This window comes from Oncorhynchus masou, chromosome 5 (genome assembly GCF_036934945.1).
Source record: "Oncorhynchus masou masou isolate Uvic2021 chromosome 5, UVic_Omas_1.1, whole genome shotgun sequence".
Lineage (NCBI taxonomy): Eukaryota > Metazoa > Chordata > Actinopteri > Salmoniformes > Salmonidae > Oncorhynchus > Oncorhynchus masou.
This window is the reverse complement of record NC_088216.1, coordinates 92,736,438-92,754,231: the sequence shown is the minus strand read 5'-3', so window position 1 is coordinate 92,754,231 and position 17,794 is coordinate 92,736,438. Positions and strand designations below refer to the sequence as shown.

Genomic DNA, 17,794 nt, shown 5'->3' with positions numbered 1-17,794 from the left:
TGGGTCTAGGGTTTCTGGGATAATGGTGTTGATGTGCGCCATTGCCAACCTTTCAAAGCACTTCATGGCTACGGACGTGAACGTTACGGGTTTGTAGTCATTTAGGCATTTTGCCTTTGTGTTCTTGGGCACAGGGACTATGGTGGTCTGCTTGAAATATGTTGTTATTACAGACTCAACCAGGGACATGTTGAAAATGTCAGTGAAGACACCTGCCAATTGGTCAGCACATGCCCGGAGCACACGTCCTGGTAATCCATCTGGCCCCTCAGCCTTGTGTATGTTGACCTGTTTAAAAGGTCTTACTCACGTCGGCTACGGAGAATGATCACACAGTCACCTGGAACAGCTGATGCTCTCATGCATGCCTCAGTGTTGCTTGCCTCAAAGCAAGCATAGAAGTGAGCGTCGGAGCCGGTGTAGTATAATTCAATCTTAGCCCTGTGTTGACGCTTTGCCTATTTGATTGTTCGTCGCAGGGCAAAGCAGGATTTCTTGTAAGCGTACGGGTTAGAGTCCCGCACCTTGAAAACGGCAGCTCTACCCTTTAGCTCAGTGCGAATGTTGCCTGTAATCCATGGCTTCTGGTTGGGGTATGTGCGTACAGTCACTGTGGGGATGTTGTCCTCAATGCACCTATTGAGAAAGACATTGACTGATGTGGTGTACTCCTCAATGCCATTGGAAAAATCCCAGAACATGTTCCAGTCTGTGATAGCAAAACAGTCCTGTAGCTTAGCATCTGCTTCATATGACCACTTTTTTATAGACCAAGTCACTGGAATCAGGAGGATAGAGTTGTGGTCGGATTTACCAAATGGAAAGTGAGGGAGAGCTTTGTACGCGTCTCTGTGTGTGGAGTACGGGTGATCTACAATTGTTTTCCCTCTGGTTGTACATTTAGCATGTTGATAGAAATTTGGTAGAACTGATTTAGGTTTCCCTGCATTAAAGTCACCAGCCTCTAGGAGCGCCGCCTCTGGGTGAGTGGTTTCCTGTTTGCTTATTTCCTTATACAGCTGACTGAGTGCGGTCTTAGTGCCAGCATCTGTCTGTGGTGGTAAATAAACAGCCACGAAAAGTATAGCTGAGAACTCGCTAGGCAAGTAGTGTGGCCTGCAATTTATCACAATATACTTCTTCAGGTGAGCAAAATCTAGAGACTTCCTTAGATTTCGTGCACCAGCTGTTGTTTACAAATATACACAGACCGCCCCCCCCCTCGTCTTACCGGAGTGTGCTGTTCTATCCTGCCGGTGCAGCATGTATCCCGCTAGCTGAATATCCATGTCATCATTCAGCCACGATTCCGTGAAACATAGGAAATTACAGTTTTTGATGTCCCGTTGGTAGGATATTCATGTTCGTACCTCGTCTACTTTATTGTCCAATGATTGCACGTTGGTGAGTAGTATTGATGGTAACGGCAACATTCCCAGTCTTCTTCTCCGGGTCCTGACCAGGCATACGGCTCTTTGTCCGCTGTACCTGCATCGCTTCCTCTTGCAAATAACGGGGATGTGGGTCCTGTGGGGTGTTTGGAGAATGTCTTGTGCATCGTCGTTGTTGTAGAAATAGTCTTTGTCTAATCCGAGGTGAGTGATCGCTGTCCTGATATCCAGAAGCTCTTTTCTGTCGTAAGTTGCAGAAACATTATGTACAAAATAAGTTACAAATAACGCGGGAAAAAAATTATTATAGCACAATTGGTTGGGCGCTTCTTCTTTCTTCCAGCGCCATTTTGAACAGTATGTATACTGTATCTATATTACCACTGCATCAGGAAGTATACAGTCTCAGTATGTATGCAGTATCTATATTACCACTGCATCAGGAAGTATACAGTATCAATATTACCGCTGTATCAGGATGTATACAGTATCTATATTACCACTGCATCAGGAAGTATACAGTCTCAGTATGTATACTGTATCTATATTATCACTGCATCAGGAAGTATACAGTCTCAGTATGTATGCAGTATCTATATTACCACTGCATCAGGAAGTATACAGTATCAATATTACCGCTGTATCAGGATGTATACAGTATCAGTATGTCTGCAGTATCGATATTACCACTGTATCAGGAATTATACAGTGTCACTGTATACAGTATCAATATTACCACTGCATCAGGAAGTATACAGTATCAGTATGTATGCAGTATCGATATTACCACTGTATCAGGAATTATACAGTGTCACTGTATACAGTATCAGTATTACTGCTGTATCAGGAAGTATACAGTCTCAGTATGTATGCAGTATCGATATTACCACTGTATCAGGAATTATACAGTGTCACTGTATACAGTATCAGTATTACTGCTGTATCAGGAAGTATACAGTCTCAGTATGTATGCAGTATCGATATTACCACTGTATCAGGAATTATACAGTGTCACTGTATACAGTATCAGTATTACTGCTGTATCAGGAAGTATACAGTCTCAGTATGTATGCAGTCTCAGTATGTATGCAGTCTCAGTATGTATACAGTATCAGTATGTCTGCAGTATCGATATTACCACTGTATCAGGAAATATACAGTATCAGTATGTATACAGTATCAGTATTACCTCTGTATCAGTATGTATACAGTATCAATATTACTGCTGTATCAGGAAGTATACAGTATCAGTATTACCTCTGTATCAGGAAGTATACAGTATCAGTATGTATACAGTATCAGTATTACCACTGTATCAGTATGTATACAGTATCAGTATTACCACTGTATCAGTATGTATACAGTATCAGTATTACCTCTGTATCAGTATGTATACAGTATCAATATTACCGCTGTATCAGGAAGTATACTGTATCAGTAAGGCTGAATCACATCCGGCCGTGTTTGGGAGTCCCATATGGCTGCGAACAATTGGCCCAGTGTTGGGGTAGGGCATCATTGTAAATAAGAATTTGTTCTTAACTGACTTGCCTAGTTAAATAAAGGGTAAATAAAAAATATAATAAAACATGCAGTAGGATCTAACAACATGGTAATATTTTGTGTTTTATTATTCATATGTCTTGAAGCTTATTGGCTGCTACACTAATCAACAGCGTAGTATGATTTCTCCCATTCCATTTAGTTTTGGTTGTTTAATTGTTTGCCTTCCTCATATTCTGATGAACTATGTGAGAGCTTCTATTGTTCTAGGTGCTGCTGGCTAACACGTTCTGCACCGACGCCTTCTTCAAGAACAACTACTGGCTAACTCAGCTACAGAGGAGTGAGTAGGACAGAGTCGGCACCCTATTCCATTTATAGTGCACTACTTTTGATGAGGTCATTGTGGGGTGCTTACATTTATCCTAGTTCACACATGTACTCGTGTATTTTTGCATATCCCAACTATCCCTGACACCTCCAACAGTGACCCTGGAGCCATTAGGGTTAAGTGCCTTGCTCAAGGGCTCATTGGAAGGTTTTTTTACCTTGTCGGCTCGGCAACGTCCTCGGAGAGTGAGAATCGGTTACGCAACGTCCTCTGAGAGAGAGAGAATCGGTTACGCAACGTCCTCGGAGAGAGAGAATCGGTTACACAACGTCCTCGGGGGGAGAGAGAATCGGTTACACAACGTCCTCGGAGAGAGAGAGAATCGGTTACACAACGTCCTCGGAGAGAGAGAGAATCGGTTACACAACGTCCTCGGAGAGAGAGAGAATCGGTTACACAACGTCCTCGGAGAGAGAGAGAATCGGTTACACAACGTCCTCTGAGAGAGAGAGAATCGGTTACGCAACGTCCTTGGAGAGAGAGAATCGGTTACACAACGTCCTCGGAGAGAGAGAATTGGTTACACAACCTCCTCGGAGAGAGAGAATCGGTTACACAACCTCCTCGGAGAGAGAGAATCGGTTACGCAACGTCCTTGGAGAGAGAGAATCGGTTACACAACGTCTGTCAGAAAGAAAATCTGTTACAACGTCCTCAGAGAAAAATATTGTATATTGTACTGTATATTGTTTTACTGTATATTGTTTTATCAGATCAATAGTTGTAGGCTAGTGTGTGTGTGTGTGTGTGTGTGTGTGTGTGTGTGTGTGTGTGTAATGAAGGTAGTTTGTGTGTAGGCTAATGAATGTTATTTTTGTTTCAGACTCACCTGAGAACCAAGATGAGAACATTAAGAAGATCGCCAGGGAGGTTCTAGAGAAGAGAACCTATGTCTGTTCCCACCCTCTGGACAGAACCTTCTAGAACCTGAACAGAATAACAGAACTCTGACTGGAGGAGACATGGTGTCCTATTCCCTATGCAGTGCACTACTTTGGGCCAGAGCCATATGTAGCAACCTAAAAGTGGGGCACTGTAAAGGCTTTAGGGGGCCATTAGAGACTGACCTCGGGGTCCTGTGACCCTAAATTTCCATCCATGGCTACATGCCTCTACTTTTGTATTGTTAACGAGCAATAACTAACTCCTCAGTTCTGAAGCAACTCTTGATATGATGTTAATTTAATTCTGTATATCATTTATAACTACGATTGAATATAATGACCTTATTTTACTGGTGGTACTTTGGTTGAAGTGAACAGTGGTTGTAGGTTACTGGCCATTTATTCTATTAAAGTGTTGATTTCTTTCATCCAAAGTGCTTCTTGTATTCATAGTGTGGTTTCAGTCTGATGTTGGTCCGAAATGGTACCCTGTTCCCTGAACAATAAGTTGTGCATCATGTAGGGAATGTGGGGCCATTTGGGACTCAGGGTGACATCCCCAGCTGGCTGTCATTGGCCGGCTGACTGTCTGATGTCCTAGGGGGTGGTGGGTTTCTAGTAGATATGGACTCTCCTCTTCCGTTAGGGGCGGAGCCAACCTCTAGTACTGAAAGGACCTCTGCTTCAGGAACTCCCTGCAGGAAGTGACATCACACTTATGTATTATGGGCCTTGAGGCTGGATAGACCTGAGACGGCTCCAATAGCCATCGGTTACAGACCCTATTTCCCATTTCTAATCAATACTTTTGAAGTCATCTTTATGTCTACTGTTATGATTATCTTGTGAACATAATGTTAGTCTGTATGTTAAAGGTTGTGAGGGTACGTGACGTGATGCTTGTTGTGGAAGGAAAGTTGTCGGGGGATGGTGTTGTCGTCCCAGCTCAGACGGGTCCAGGAACGGTCCCAGGGCAAACAACGTGATCTCATCAACAAAGCTGTTAAGAAGCCTTTCGGACCGAGACGTGGCGCTCCGGTACTGCTTGCCATGTGGTAGCAGAGAAAACAGTCTGACTGGAGTGGCTGGTGAGGTGAGGCCAGGCTTTCTGAGAAAGTATTTAATTGGTCGATCCTTCAGCATGTCCTGCAGCTTCCCTGGGTTGGCGCCATGTGGCAGCTCGGATTCAGATATTTAGATTCAGTGTTTAATAGTCACATGTACAGGTGTTATTACAGTGTAATAGTCTCATGTACAGGGTTACAGGTGTTATTACAGTGTAATAGTCACATGTACAGGGTTACAGGTGTTATTACAGTGTTTAATAGTCACATGTACAGGGTTACAGGTGTTATTACAGTGTTTAATAGTCACATGTACAGGGTTGCAGGTGTTATTACAGTGTTTAATAGTCACATGTACAGGGTTACAGGTGTTATTACAGGGTACAGTGTTTAATAGTCACATGTACAGGGTTGCAGGTGTTATTACAGTGTTTAATAGTCACATGTACAGGGTTACAGGTGTTTACAGTGTTTAGTCACATGTACAGGGTTACAGGTGTTATTACAGTGTTTAATAGTCACATGTACAGAGTTGCAGGTGTTATTACAGTGTTTAATAGTCTCATGTACAGGGTTGCTGGTGTTATTACAGGGTACAGTGTTTAATAGTCACATGTACAGGGTTACAGGTGTTATTACAGTGTTTAATAGTCTCATGTACAGGGTTGCTGGTGTTATTACAGGGTACAGTGTTTAATAGTCACATGTACAGGGTTGCAGGTGTTATTACAGTGTTTAATAGTCACATGTACAGGGTTACAGGTGTTATTACAGGGTACAGTGTTTAATAGTCACATGTACAGGGTTGCAGGTGTTATTACAGTGTTTAATAGTCACATGTACAGGGTTACAGGTGTTTACAGTGTTTAGTCACATGTACAGGGTTACAGGTGTTATTACAGTGTTTAATAGTCACATGTACAGAGTTGCAGGTGTTATTACAGTGTTTAATAGTCTCATGTACAGGGTTGCTGGTGTTATTACAGGGTACAGTGTTTAATAGTCACATGTACAGGGTTACAGGTGTTATTACAGTGTTTAATAGTCTCATGTACAGGGTTGCTGGTGTTATTACAGGGTACAGTGTTTAATAGTCACATGTACAGGGTTACAGGTGTTATTACAGTGTTTAATAGTCTCATGTACAGGGTTGCTGGTGTAATTACAGTGTTTAATAGTCACATGTACAGGGTTGCAGGTGTTATTACAGTGTTTAATAGTCACATGTCACATGTAATTACAGGTTTAATAGTCACATTACAGGGTTACAGGTGTTATTACAGTGTTTAATAGTCACATGTACAGGGTTGCAGGTGTTATTACAGGGTACAGTGTTTAATAGTCACATGTACAGGGTTACAGGTGTTATTACAGTGTTTAATAGTCACATGTACAGGGTTGCTGGTGTTATTACAGGGTACAGTGTTTAATAGTCACATGTACAGGGTTACAGGTGTTATTACAGTGTTTAATAGTCTCATGTACAGGGTTGCTGGTGTTATTACAGGGTACAGTGTTTAATAGTCACATGTACAGGGTTACAGGTGTTATTACAGTGTTTAATAGTCTCATGTACAGGGTTGCTGGTGTTATTACAGGGTACAGTGTTTAATAGTCACATGTACAGGGTTGCAGGTGTTATTACAGTGTTTAATAGTCACATGTACAGGGTTGCAGGTGTAATTACAGTGTTTAATAGTCACATGTACAGGGTTACAGGTGTTATTACAGTGTTTAATAGTCACATGTACAGGGTTACAGGTGTTATTACAGTGTTTAATAGTCACATGTACAGGGTTGCAGGTGTTATTACAGGGTACAGTGTTTAATAGTCACATGTACAGGGTTACAGGTGTTATTACAGTGTTTAATAGTCACATGTACAGGGTTACAGGTGTAATTACAGTGTTTAATAGTCACATGTACAGGGTTGCAGGTGTAATTACAGTGTTTAATAGTCACATGTACAGGGTTGCAGGTGTAATTACAGTGTTTAATAGTCACATGTACAGGGTAGCAGGTGTTATTAGTTTTACACTCAACCCACTCATGTCGAGTGTAGCGAAAAAATCCTGGCACGACCTGCCATACCCTCCTAGGGACGGCATGGAAGAGTACTAGTAAGCTAGTGACTCAACCCCTGTAAGGGTCAGAGGCAGAGAATCCCAGTGGAGAGAGGGGAGCCAGCGAGGGAGGTTCGTCACTCCAGTGCCTTGCCGTTCACCTTCGCACACCTGGGCCAGATCTCACTCAATCATAGGACTAACTGAAGAGATGAGTCTTCAGTAAAGACTTATAGGATTAAAAAACGTGTGTCCTTGGTCCTGACAGTTCTGGGCAGACTCAGGACAACTTTTGGAGGAATACACAGATTAAAGAGGAGTAATATGATATTTTCATCGAAGATGTTAATGAATTCATCTTTGCTGAAGTGAAGGCCGTCCCCTCTTTGAGAATGCTGCTTTTTAGTTCGCTTTCAGACAAATAAATAATGGATTGTTTTTATTCTCAATTCATTTGGAAAAGTAGGCTGAACAAGCAGCAGTGAGGGCTCTTTGTTACTGTTTTCTTCCGATGAAGGAGAGGCGGACCAAAATGCAGCGTGGTAATTTTGATACATGTTTAATAAACAAAAAAACACGAACAATACAAAACAAGAAACATAACGCGAAAACCTAAACAGCCTATATGGTGCAAACAAACACAGAGAAAGGAACAATCACCCACGAAACACTCAAATAATATGGCTGCCTAAATATGGTTCCCAATCAGAGACAACGATAAACACCTGCCTCTGATTGAGAACCACTTTAGGCAACCATAGACTTTTCTAGATAACCTCACAATCCCAATACCTACAAAACCCCAAGACAAAACACACCACATAATAAACCCATGTCACACCCTGGCCTGACCAAAATAAATAAAGAAAACACAAAATACTAAGACCAGGGCGTGACACTCTTCGATATTGCTCTATTTACGTTCCAATTTTCTGTTTCTGATTTTCTGGAGCTTCAGGACTCGGGTATTTTCTGTATACCAGGGAACTCATTTCTTGTGACAAATGTTATGTTTTTAGAGATGCGACCGCATCTCGGTTATTACGCAAGGTTACCTTTAGATCCTTGGTTAGGTGGTTAACTGATTTTTGCAATCTGACGTCCTTGGGTAGGTGGAGAGAGTCTGGAAGAGCATCTTGGAATCTTTGGGTTGTCCGAGAAATTTTGATAATCCTTAGTTGGGCTCTGAGCAGATTATTTGTTGCGATTCCAAACATAATAAAATGGTGGTCCAATAGTCCAGGATTATGAGAAAAAACATTTACATCTGTCGTGGAGAATCGTAACAAAATGTAACACTTACTAGAACTTGTGAATTCAATATAGGCTTTTAATACAAACATATCAGAATCCTAGATGGTCCACGGAACACACACTTTTCCAGAGCACTGGCTCTGATATATACACATACAACATATGAGTCCATCCCACATGCAAATGAAGTTACTTCCCTCAGTCCCTCTGCCACCATTATCTTTCAATCTGTGCTTCCTGCTTGTTCACGCCCATATCTGCTTTCAGTCAAGTTATAATGGTGACAGGACCTCTTCATGTCCCAAAAATAATACATGCCCATCTTATCCTATGGGCCCCTTATGTTCAGCTTGGTGTGGTCTTTGGTATGTCTGTCCTTATTAGGACTAGTAGACTATGTGTCTCTTCTCTTCATGTCCTAAAAATATATGCCCTATGTCCATAGTCCATCAGTTGGTCATTTGGCTGACCCCCTCCTTTGTATGTCCCTCTGACCTTGGTATGTCCAGGTGTCCTATGCTCTCATGGCCTTACTTTGGCTTCCTGTCCTATACAATAGACAATGCATTTTTACCAGAATGGCAAATGCACTCGAAGTGTATCTTTCTCTTGTGGTACAGTATTATGTTTCTCCCTATATGTACATCTCGCTCCCACACATCCACAATATTTATTCCACCGGACCAAACTGGATCCAAGGTATGACTGTGGAAATGCGTAGGTCCGGAGGCGTTGGATTTAAATCCATTGAGCCAATGATTGCTCCGAAAGCCTTTTGGAGTGGGTCAGTGGACCATGTAAATATTATCTTCCATGACTACAAGGTCCGATAGGAATTCAGTGAACCCAGGAGGCCTGTAAACAGTAGCTATAAACAGTGGGCTGTATAGATCTTATGACTAGAAGCTCAAAAGACAAACGCAGTCTTAATTTATTTTATTGAAATGTGCTCTCATAAATGTTTGCAACACCTCCACCAGGATGACCAGGGGATATTTAACACAGAAAATTCATTAGGCTTGAGCCATGTTTGTCTGGCCAATCACATCAAGGTTATGATCAGTGATTAGTTCATTGTCTACGACTGCCTTGGAAGTGAGGGATGTAACATTAAGTAGTCCTATTTTGAGATGTGAGGTATCACAATCTCTTTCAATAATGACAGGAATGGAGGAGGTCTTTATTCCAGTGAGATTGCTAAGGCGAACACCGCCATGTTTAGTTTTGCCCGACCTAGATCGAGACACAGACACGGTCTCAATGGGGATAGCTGAGCTGACTACACAGACTATGCTCGTGGCAGATCCACTAAGCTGTCAGGCTGGCTAACAGCCCGCTGCCTGGCCTGCACCCTATCTCATAGTGAAGCTGGAAGCGTTATTGCCCTGTCTGTGTTCATACATAAGATTCAAGATGGCACCGACAGATCGGGCAGCTCTGCTTCTAGCTTTTAAGCAACTTTGTATTTTTTTCTGGGTTATTTCATATATTATTAGTCCAGGAAATGTTTTGTGTTTATAATCTACAGCCGGAAATAACTTTTGGATATCAGAGCAGCGTTAACCAGTATTACGACCGGGAATTGGATCCTTTGTTCGTACCCCCCAGGGCAATTGAACTTATCCCAGAGGATGATCCAAAACACAGCCAGCGGAGAAGAGGTATTCGGAGTGGACTTCTAATCCAACTCAGGAGGCGCGCACACCATCCACTCCTTCCAAGTGTATTACTCGCTAATATTTAGTCTCTGAATAATAAGGTAGATGAGCTCAAGGCAAGAATCTCCTTCCAGAGAGACATCAGATATTGTAACATACTCTGTCTCATGGAATATACTGTTTTTGTCCTTACAGCCAGCTGGGTTCTCAGTATATCCCGCAGACAGTAATAAAGAACTCTCCAGGAAGAAGAAAGGTGTGATGTGATTGTGATAACATACAGAAACTCAAGTCCTTTTGTTCACCCGATCTAGAATACCTCACAATCAAATACCGACCTTATTACCTCCCAAGAGAATTCTCTTCGGTTATAGTCACAGCCGTGTACATTTCCCCTCAAGCCGATACCACGATGGCCCTCAAAGAACTTCACTGGACTTTAAGCAAACTGGAAACCACATATCCTGAGACGGCATTTATTGTAGCTGGGGATTTTAACAAAAAGTTAAACGCTACCCAAGTTCTACCAACACTGGCACTCGCTCTGGGAAAACTTTAGACCACTGCTACTCAGTTTTTCGAAATGTCTACAAGGCCCTCTCCTGCCATCCTGTCAGCAAATCTTATCACAACTCCATTTTGCTCCTCCCTTCCTATAGGCAGGCACTCAAATAGGAAGTACCCCGTGCTAAGGACTATTCAACGCTGGTCTGACCAATTTGAATCCACTCTTCAAGATCGTTTTGATCACGCAGACTCGGATATATTCCGGGTAGCCTCAAAGAATAACATCGACGAATACACAGATACGGTGACTGAGTTTTTCAGGAAGTGTATAGGAGATGATGTACCCAGTGTGACTATTAAAACCTACCCTAACCAGAAGCTGTGGCATTGGCACAAAACTGAAAGCGCAAACCATCACATTTAACCATGGCAAGGTGACTAGGAATATGGCCGAATAGTAACAGTGTAGTTATTCCCTCCGTAAGGCAATCAAACAGGCAACACGTCAGTATAGAGACAAAGTGGAGTCACAATTCAATGGCTCAGACACGAGACGTATATTTTTAAAAATCCATACCTCCATAAGTATTCAGACCCTTTGCTATGAGACTCTAAATTGAGCTCAGGTCCATCCTGTTTCCATTGATCATCCTTGAGATGTTTATACAACTTGATTGGAGTCCACTTGTGGTAAATTCAATTGATTGGACATGATTTGGAAAGACACACCTGTCTATATAAGGTCCCACAGTTGACAGCGCATGTCAGAGTAAAAATTAAGCCATGAGGTCAAAGGAATTGTCCGTAGAGCCCCGAGACAGGATTGTGTCAAGGCACAGATCTGGGAAAGGATTCCAAAAAATGTCTGCAGCATTGAAGGTCCCCAAGAACACAGTGGCCTCCATCATTCTTAAATGAAAAAAGTTTGGAACCACCAAGACTCTTCCTAGAGCTGGTCGCCCGTCAAAACTGAGCAATCTGGGGAAGTTCGGCCTTGGTCAGGGAGGTGACCAAGAACCCTATGGTCACTTTGATAGAGCTCCAGAGATGTGGAGCTGGGAGAACCTTCCAGAAGGACAACCATCTCTGCAGCACTCCACCAATCAGGCCTTTATGGTAGAGTGGCCAGACGGAAGCCACTCCTCAGTAAAAGGCACATGACAGCCCACTTGCAGTTTGCCAAAAGGCACCTAAAGACTCTTAGACCATGTGAAACAAGATTCTCTGGTCTGATGAAACCAAGACTGAACTCTTTGGCCTGAATGCCAAGCGTCACGTCTGAAGGAAACCAGCCATCACTCATCACCTGGCTAATACCATCCCTACGGCGAAAGCATCATGCTGTTAGGTATGTTTTTCAGCGTCAGGGACCGGGAGACTAGTCAGGATCGAGAGAAAGATGAACGGAGCAAAGTAAAGGAAGATCCTTGATGAAAACCTGCTCAATATCGTTCTGTTATCTCAGACTGGGGTGAAGGTTCACCTTCCAACAGGACAATGCAGGAGTGGCTTTGGGACAAGTCTCTGAATGTCCTTGAGTTGTCCAGCCAGAGCCCGGACTTGAACGCGAACATCTCTGGAGAGACCTGAAAATAGCTGTGCAGCGACGCTCCCCATCCAACCTGAAACCTTGAGAGGATCTGCAGAGAAGAATGGGAGAAACTCCTCAAATACAGTTGTGCTAAGCTTGTAGCGTCATACCCAAGAAATCACTATCAAATCAAATAGTATTTTTCTATTTTTGAGAATGTGGGAATGGTCCATGGGTATTTAAAGAACAATCATGTCACAGTTGTTTTATTTTGTGACATCAGGAAGAACAGAATAACGGTAGCTTTGGAAGTGTACGTTTCTCAGTTATTAGTTTCCTGCCTGAATGTTGTGTAAAATATATGATTGAATATGAAACTAATTGTGTGAAGATGTAATGTCATATTGGCCTTCTAAACAAGATACTTGTTTATTTATAAAGTTTTAACTAGTCAGTGGCCCCTGTGAGGCCAGACATTTCATCAGGCATCATGGACCACCCCTTCTTCCACAGAGTATAAAACCCACTTCCTACAAAATATACATTAAGTCAGAGAAGGCCGGGACAGAGTCCCCACGTTGGAATGGCTACAATTCTATAGACCATTATACCATACAGCTGTAGTTTTGGCTACACGGCTGGAAATGGTTCAACTCTGAGACTATCGATTACTGCAGAATAAGAGCAATTTCTAGATGACACAAGTTACTAGTCTGCAGCTACAAGTTACGTAAAACGAGAACGAGAAAATCAAAATCAAATCAAATCAAATTTATTTGTCACATACACATGGTTAGCAGATGTTAATGTGAGTGTAGTGAAATGCTTGTGCTTCTAGTTCTGACAATGCAGTAATAACCAACAAGTAATCTAACTAACAATTCCTAAACTACTGTCTTATACACAGTGTAAGGGGATAAAGAATATGTACATAAGGATATATGAATGAGTGATGGTACAGAGCAGCATAGGCAAGATACAGTAGATGGTATCGAGTACAGTATATACATATGAGATGAGTATGTAAACAAAGTGGCATAGTTAAAGTGGCTAGTGATACATGTATTACATAAGGATGCAGTCGATGATATAGAGTACAGTATATACGTATGCATATGAGATGAATAATGTAGGGTAAGTAACATTATATAAGGTAGCATTGTTTAAAGTGGCTAGTGATATATTTACATCATTTCCCATCAATTCCCATTATTAAAGTGGCTGGAGTTGAGTCAGTGTCAGTGTGTTGGCAGCAGCCACTCAATGTTAGTGGTGGCTGTTTAACAGTCTGATGGCCTTGAGATAGAAGCTGTTTTTCAGTCTCTCGGTCCCAGCTTTGATGCACCTGTACTGACCTCGTCTTCTGGATGATAGCGGGGTGAACAGGCAGTGGCTCGGGTGGTTGATGTCCTTGATGATCTTTATGGCCTTCCTGTAACATTGGGTGGTGTAGGTGTCCTGGAGGGCAGGTAGTTTGCCCCCGGTGATGCGTTGTGCAGACCTCACTACCCTCTGGAGAGCCTTACGGTTGAGGGCGGAGCAGTTGCCGTACCAGGCGGTGATACAGCCCGCCAGGATGCTCTCGATTGTGCATCTGTAGAAGTTTGTGAGTGCTTTTGGTGACAAGCCGAATATTTTTAAGCCTCCTGAGGTTGAAGAGGCGCTGCTGCGCCTTCTTCACGATGCTGTCTGTGTGAGTGGACCAATTCAGTTTGTCTGTGATGTGTATGCCGAGGAACTTAAAACTTGCTACTCTCTCCACTACTGTTCCATCGATGTGGATAGGGGGGTGTTCCCTCTGCTGTTTCCTGAAGTCCACAATCATCTCCTTAGTTTTGTTGACGTTGAGTGTGAGGTTATTTTCCTGACACCACACTCCGAGGGCCCTCACCTCCTCCCTGTAGGCCGTCTCGTCGTTGTTGGTAATCAAACCTACCGCTGTTGTGTCGTCCGCAAACTTGATGATTGAGTTGGAGGCGTGCGTGGCCACGCAGTCGTGGGTGAACAGGGAGTACAGGAGAGGGCTCAGAACGCATCCTTGTGGGGCCCCAGTGTTGAGGATCAGCGGGGAGGAGATGTTGTTACCTACCCTCACCACCTGGGGGCGGCCCGTCAGGAAGTCCAGTACCCAGTTGCACAGGGCGGGGTTGAGACCCAGGGTCTCGAGCTTGATGACGAGCTTGGAGGGTACTATGGTGTTGAATGCCGAGCTGTAGTCGATGAACAGCATTCTCACATAGGTATTCCTCTTGTCCAGATGGGTTAGGGCAGTGTGGTTGAGATTGCATCGTCTGTGGACCTATTTGAGCGGTAAGCAAATTGGAGTGGGTCTAGGGTGTCAGGTAGGGTGGAGGTGATATGGTCCTTGACTAGTCTCTCAAAGCACTTCATGATGACGGAAGTGAGTGCTACGGGGCGGTAGTCGTTTAGCTCAGTTACCTTAGCTTTCTTGGGAACAGGAACAATGGTGGCCCTCTTGAGGCATGTGGGAACAGCAGACTGGTATAGGGATTGATTGAATATGTCCGTAAACACACCAGCCAGCTGGTCTGCGCATGCTCTGAGGGCGCGGCTGGGGATGCCGTCTGGGCCTGCAGCCTTGCGAGGGTTAACACGTTTAAATGTTTTACTCACCTCGGCTGCAGTGAAGGAGAGACTGCATTTTTCCGTTGCAGGCAGTGTCAGTGGCACTGTATTGTCCTCAAAGCGGGCAAAAAAGTTATTTAGTCTGCCTGGGAGCAAGACATCCTGGTCTGTGACTGGGCTGGATTTCTTCCTGTAGTCCGTGATTGACTGTAGACCCTGCCACATGCCTCTTGTGTCTGAGCCGTTGAATTGGGATTCTACTTTGTCTCTGTACTGACGCTTAGCTTGTTTGATAGCCTTACGGAGGGAATAGCTGCATTGTTTGTATTCAGTCATGTTACCAGACACCTTGCCCTGATTGAAAGCAGTGGTTCGCGCTTTCAGTTTCACGCGAATGCTGCCATCAATCCAAGGTTTCTGGTTAGGGAATGTTTTAATCGTTGCTATGGGAACGACATCTTCAACGCACGTTCTAATGAACTCGCACACCGAATCAGCATATTCGTCAATGTTGTTATCTGACGCAATACGAAACATGTCCCAGTCCACGTGATGGAAGCAGTCTTGGAGTGTGGAGTCAGCTTGGTCGGACCAGCGTTGGACAGACCTCAGCGTGGGAGCTTCTTTTTTTAGCTTTTGTCTGTAGGCAGGTATCAGCAAAATGGAGTTGTGGTCAGCTTTTCCGAAAGGGGGGCGGGGCAGGGCCTTATATGCGTCGCGGAAGTTAGAGTAACAGTGATCCAAGGTTTTTCCGCCCCTGGTTGCGCAATCGAATACCGACAACCACCGACGCAGCATCTATTCTATGAGAACATTTCCGAATGGTACTCTGAAGTATCCAGGCTAACCTCCTACAACCGTGAAATACATTGTGACTTCTGGGAAAGTTAACCAGAGACTCTGATGAACTCTACAGAATGATTGAGTGAGAGAGACAATGACATACAAGAGTAACTTTGTACATTGCAATTTATTTCAGAATGAGCAGCCGTTCATGTGCAAAATATTAGCATGTCCATGAGTACAATTGATGGCAGGTAGCCTAGTGGTTAGAGCATTGGACTAGTAACCAGAAGGTTGCCAGATCAAATCCCAGAGTGGACAAGTTAAAAGTCTGTTGTTCTGCCCCTGAACAGGCAGTTAACCCACTATTCCTAGGCCGTCATTGTAAATAAGAATTTGTTCTTAACTGACTTGCCTAGTTAAATAAAATCAACAAGTGTGTGTGTAATCCATCTGCCCCACCCCTTTCCTTTGTATACCAAGCTGTCATATCGGCTTAGCCCACTAGGGACTTTTCTATCATTGTTAGTAACCAATATCTACTGTTTGTATTTCTGTAATTATTTAGTTAGTTAGTAAATAAATAATTAAGCCAATTTGTATATTGCTGATTCCTTATGGAAACTCAGCTTCGTGCAGATAACCAAGAATTTTACGACTTTTAGAATGAGACTAACGAAGGTAACAATTAATATAATAATCATTAATGGAAGACTGCAATTGATAAGATATTAAAATATCTGAAGAGTTATATTCAGGAAATTATAACTCGGTAACTCTAAACATTTTCCCGTGGTGCCCCGACTTCCTAGTTAATTAACCAGCTGGTTAACATTAGCCTAATGTTACTGCATCTTGCTACATGTTAAACTAACATCCTCTCAGGCCAGGGGCACAATGTACGAGTCGCCATTATATAATGGTTATATGGTCTGGTTTTCTGTCAATCCACTTTTGGGACTGTTCACAGTTGAGCTCACTCAGTTTAGCTCAACACTGACTAACTATTTTATTTTAAAACATATCAACGGAGGCCTTCCCCAATCTGTTGCCACAAAGTTGGAAGCACAGAATCGTCTAGAATGTAATTATAAGCTGTAGCATTTAGATTTCCCTTAACTGGAACTAATGGGCCCGAACCATGAAAAACATCCCCAGACCATTATTCCTCCTCCACCAAACTTTACAGTTGGCACTATGCATTGGTGCAGGTAGCGTTCTCCTGGTATCCGCCAAACCCAGATTTGTCCTTCAGACTGCCAGATGGTGAAGCATGATTCATCACTCCAGAGAACACGTTTTCACTGCTCCAGAGTCCAATGGCAGCAAACTTTACACCAATTCAGCCGACCCTTCGCATTGAGCATGGTGATCTTAGGTTTGTGTGTGGCTGCTCAGCCATGGAAACCCATTTCATGAAGCTCCCGATGAACAGTTCTTGTGCTGACGTTGCTCCCAGATGCAGTTTGGAACTCGGTAGTGAGTGTTGCAACCGAGTTAAGACGATTTTTACGCACTACGCGCTTCAGCACTCAGCGGTCCTGTTCTGTGAGCTTGTGTGGCCTACCACTTCCTGGCTGAGCTGTTGTTGCTCCTAGACATTTCCACTTCACAATAACAGCACTTACAGTTCACAGAGGGCAGCTCTAGCAGAGCAGAAATTTGACAAACTTACTTGTTAGAAAGGTGGCATCCTATGATAATGCCACGTTGAAAGTCACCGAGCACTTACCTTACAAAAAAAGATTGCAGTAACTGCAGTCGACTGTGGTATTTTGGATGCAGTAATTGCAAAATAACTGCAGTTATACTGCACTCTAACTGCAGTTACACTGCAAGATTACTGCAGTAAAAAATACTGGTATTTTGGACACAATATTTGCAGCATGTTTGTCTATGGAGATTGCATGGCTGGGTGCTTGATTTTACACACCTGTCCGCAACGGGTGTAGCTGAAATAGCTGAATCAACAAATTCTTGCTAGCAATCTGGCCATCCAGAGTCATGACAACACGTTGACTTCTTCCCCATGCACATTCTTTCCATGAAGTTGTCAGCTAACCCATCTATGGGGCAGAAGTCTGTGATTTGTTGTGATTCTGGATGGACAGATACCAAGCAATAATGATAAGAAACTGCCACGTGGGGAATGTAGGAGGCTCGTTTCATCTTGTTCTTG

At 43.2% G+C, this 17,794-nt stretch overlaps 1 protein-coding gene across 1 annotated transcript in view; it reads left to right on the top strand.

Moving 5' to 3' along the window:
- The window catches only part of acad9 (acyl-CoA dehydrogenase family, member 9), a 36,255-nt gene extending 31,658 nt beyond the window's left edge, over positions 1 to 4,597 (top strand). The window contains exons 9-10 of the mRNA XM_064958680.1: positions 3,165 to 3,237; positions 4,109 to 4,597. Of these exons, the coding sequence (XP_064814752.1) occupies positions 3,165 to 3,237; positions 4,109 to 4,209 (174 nt within the window). The 3' untranslated portion in view covers positions 4,210 to 4,597. The remainder of the gene's footprint in view (positions 1 to 3,164; positions 3,238 to 4,108) is intronic.
- The last annotated feature ends 13,197 nt before the right edge of the window (positions 4,598 to 17,794 follow it).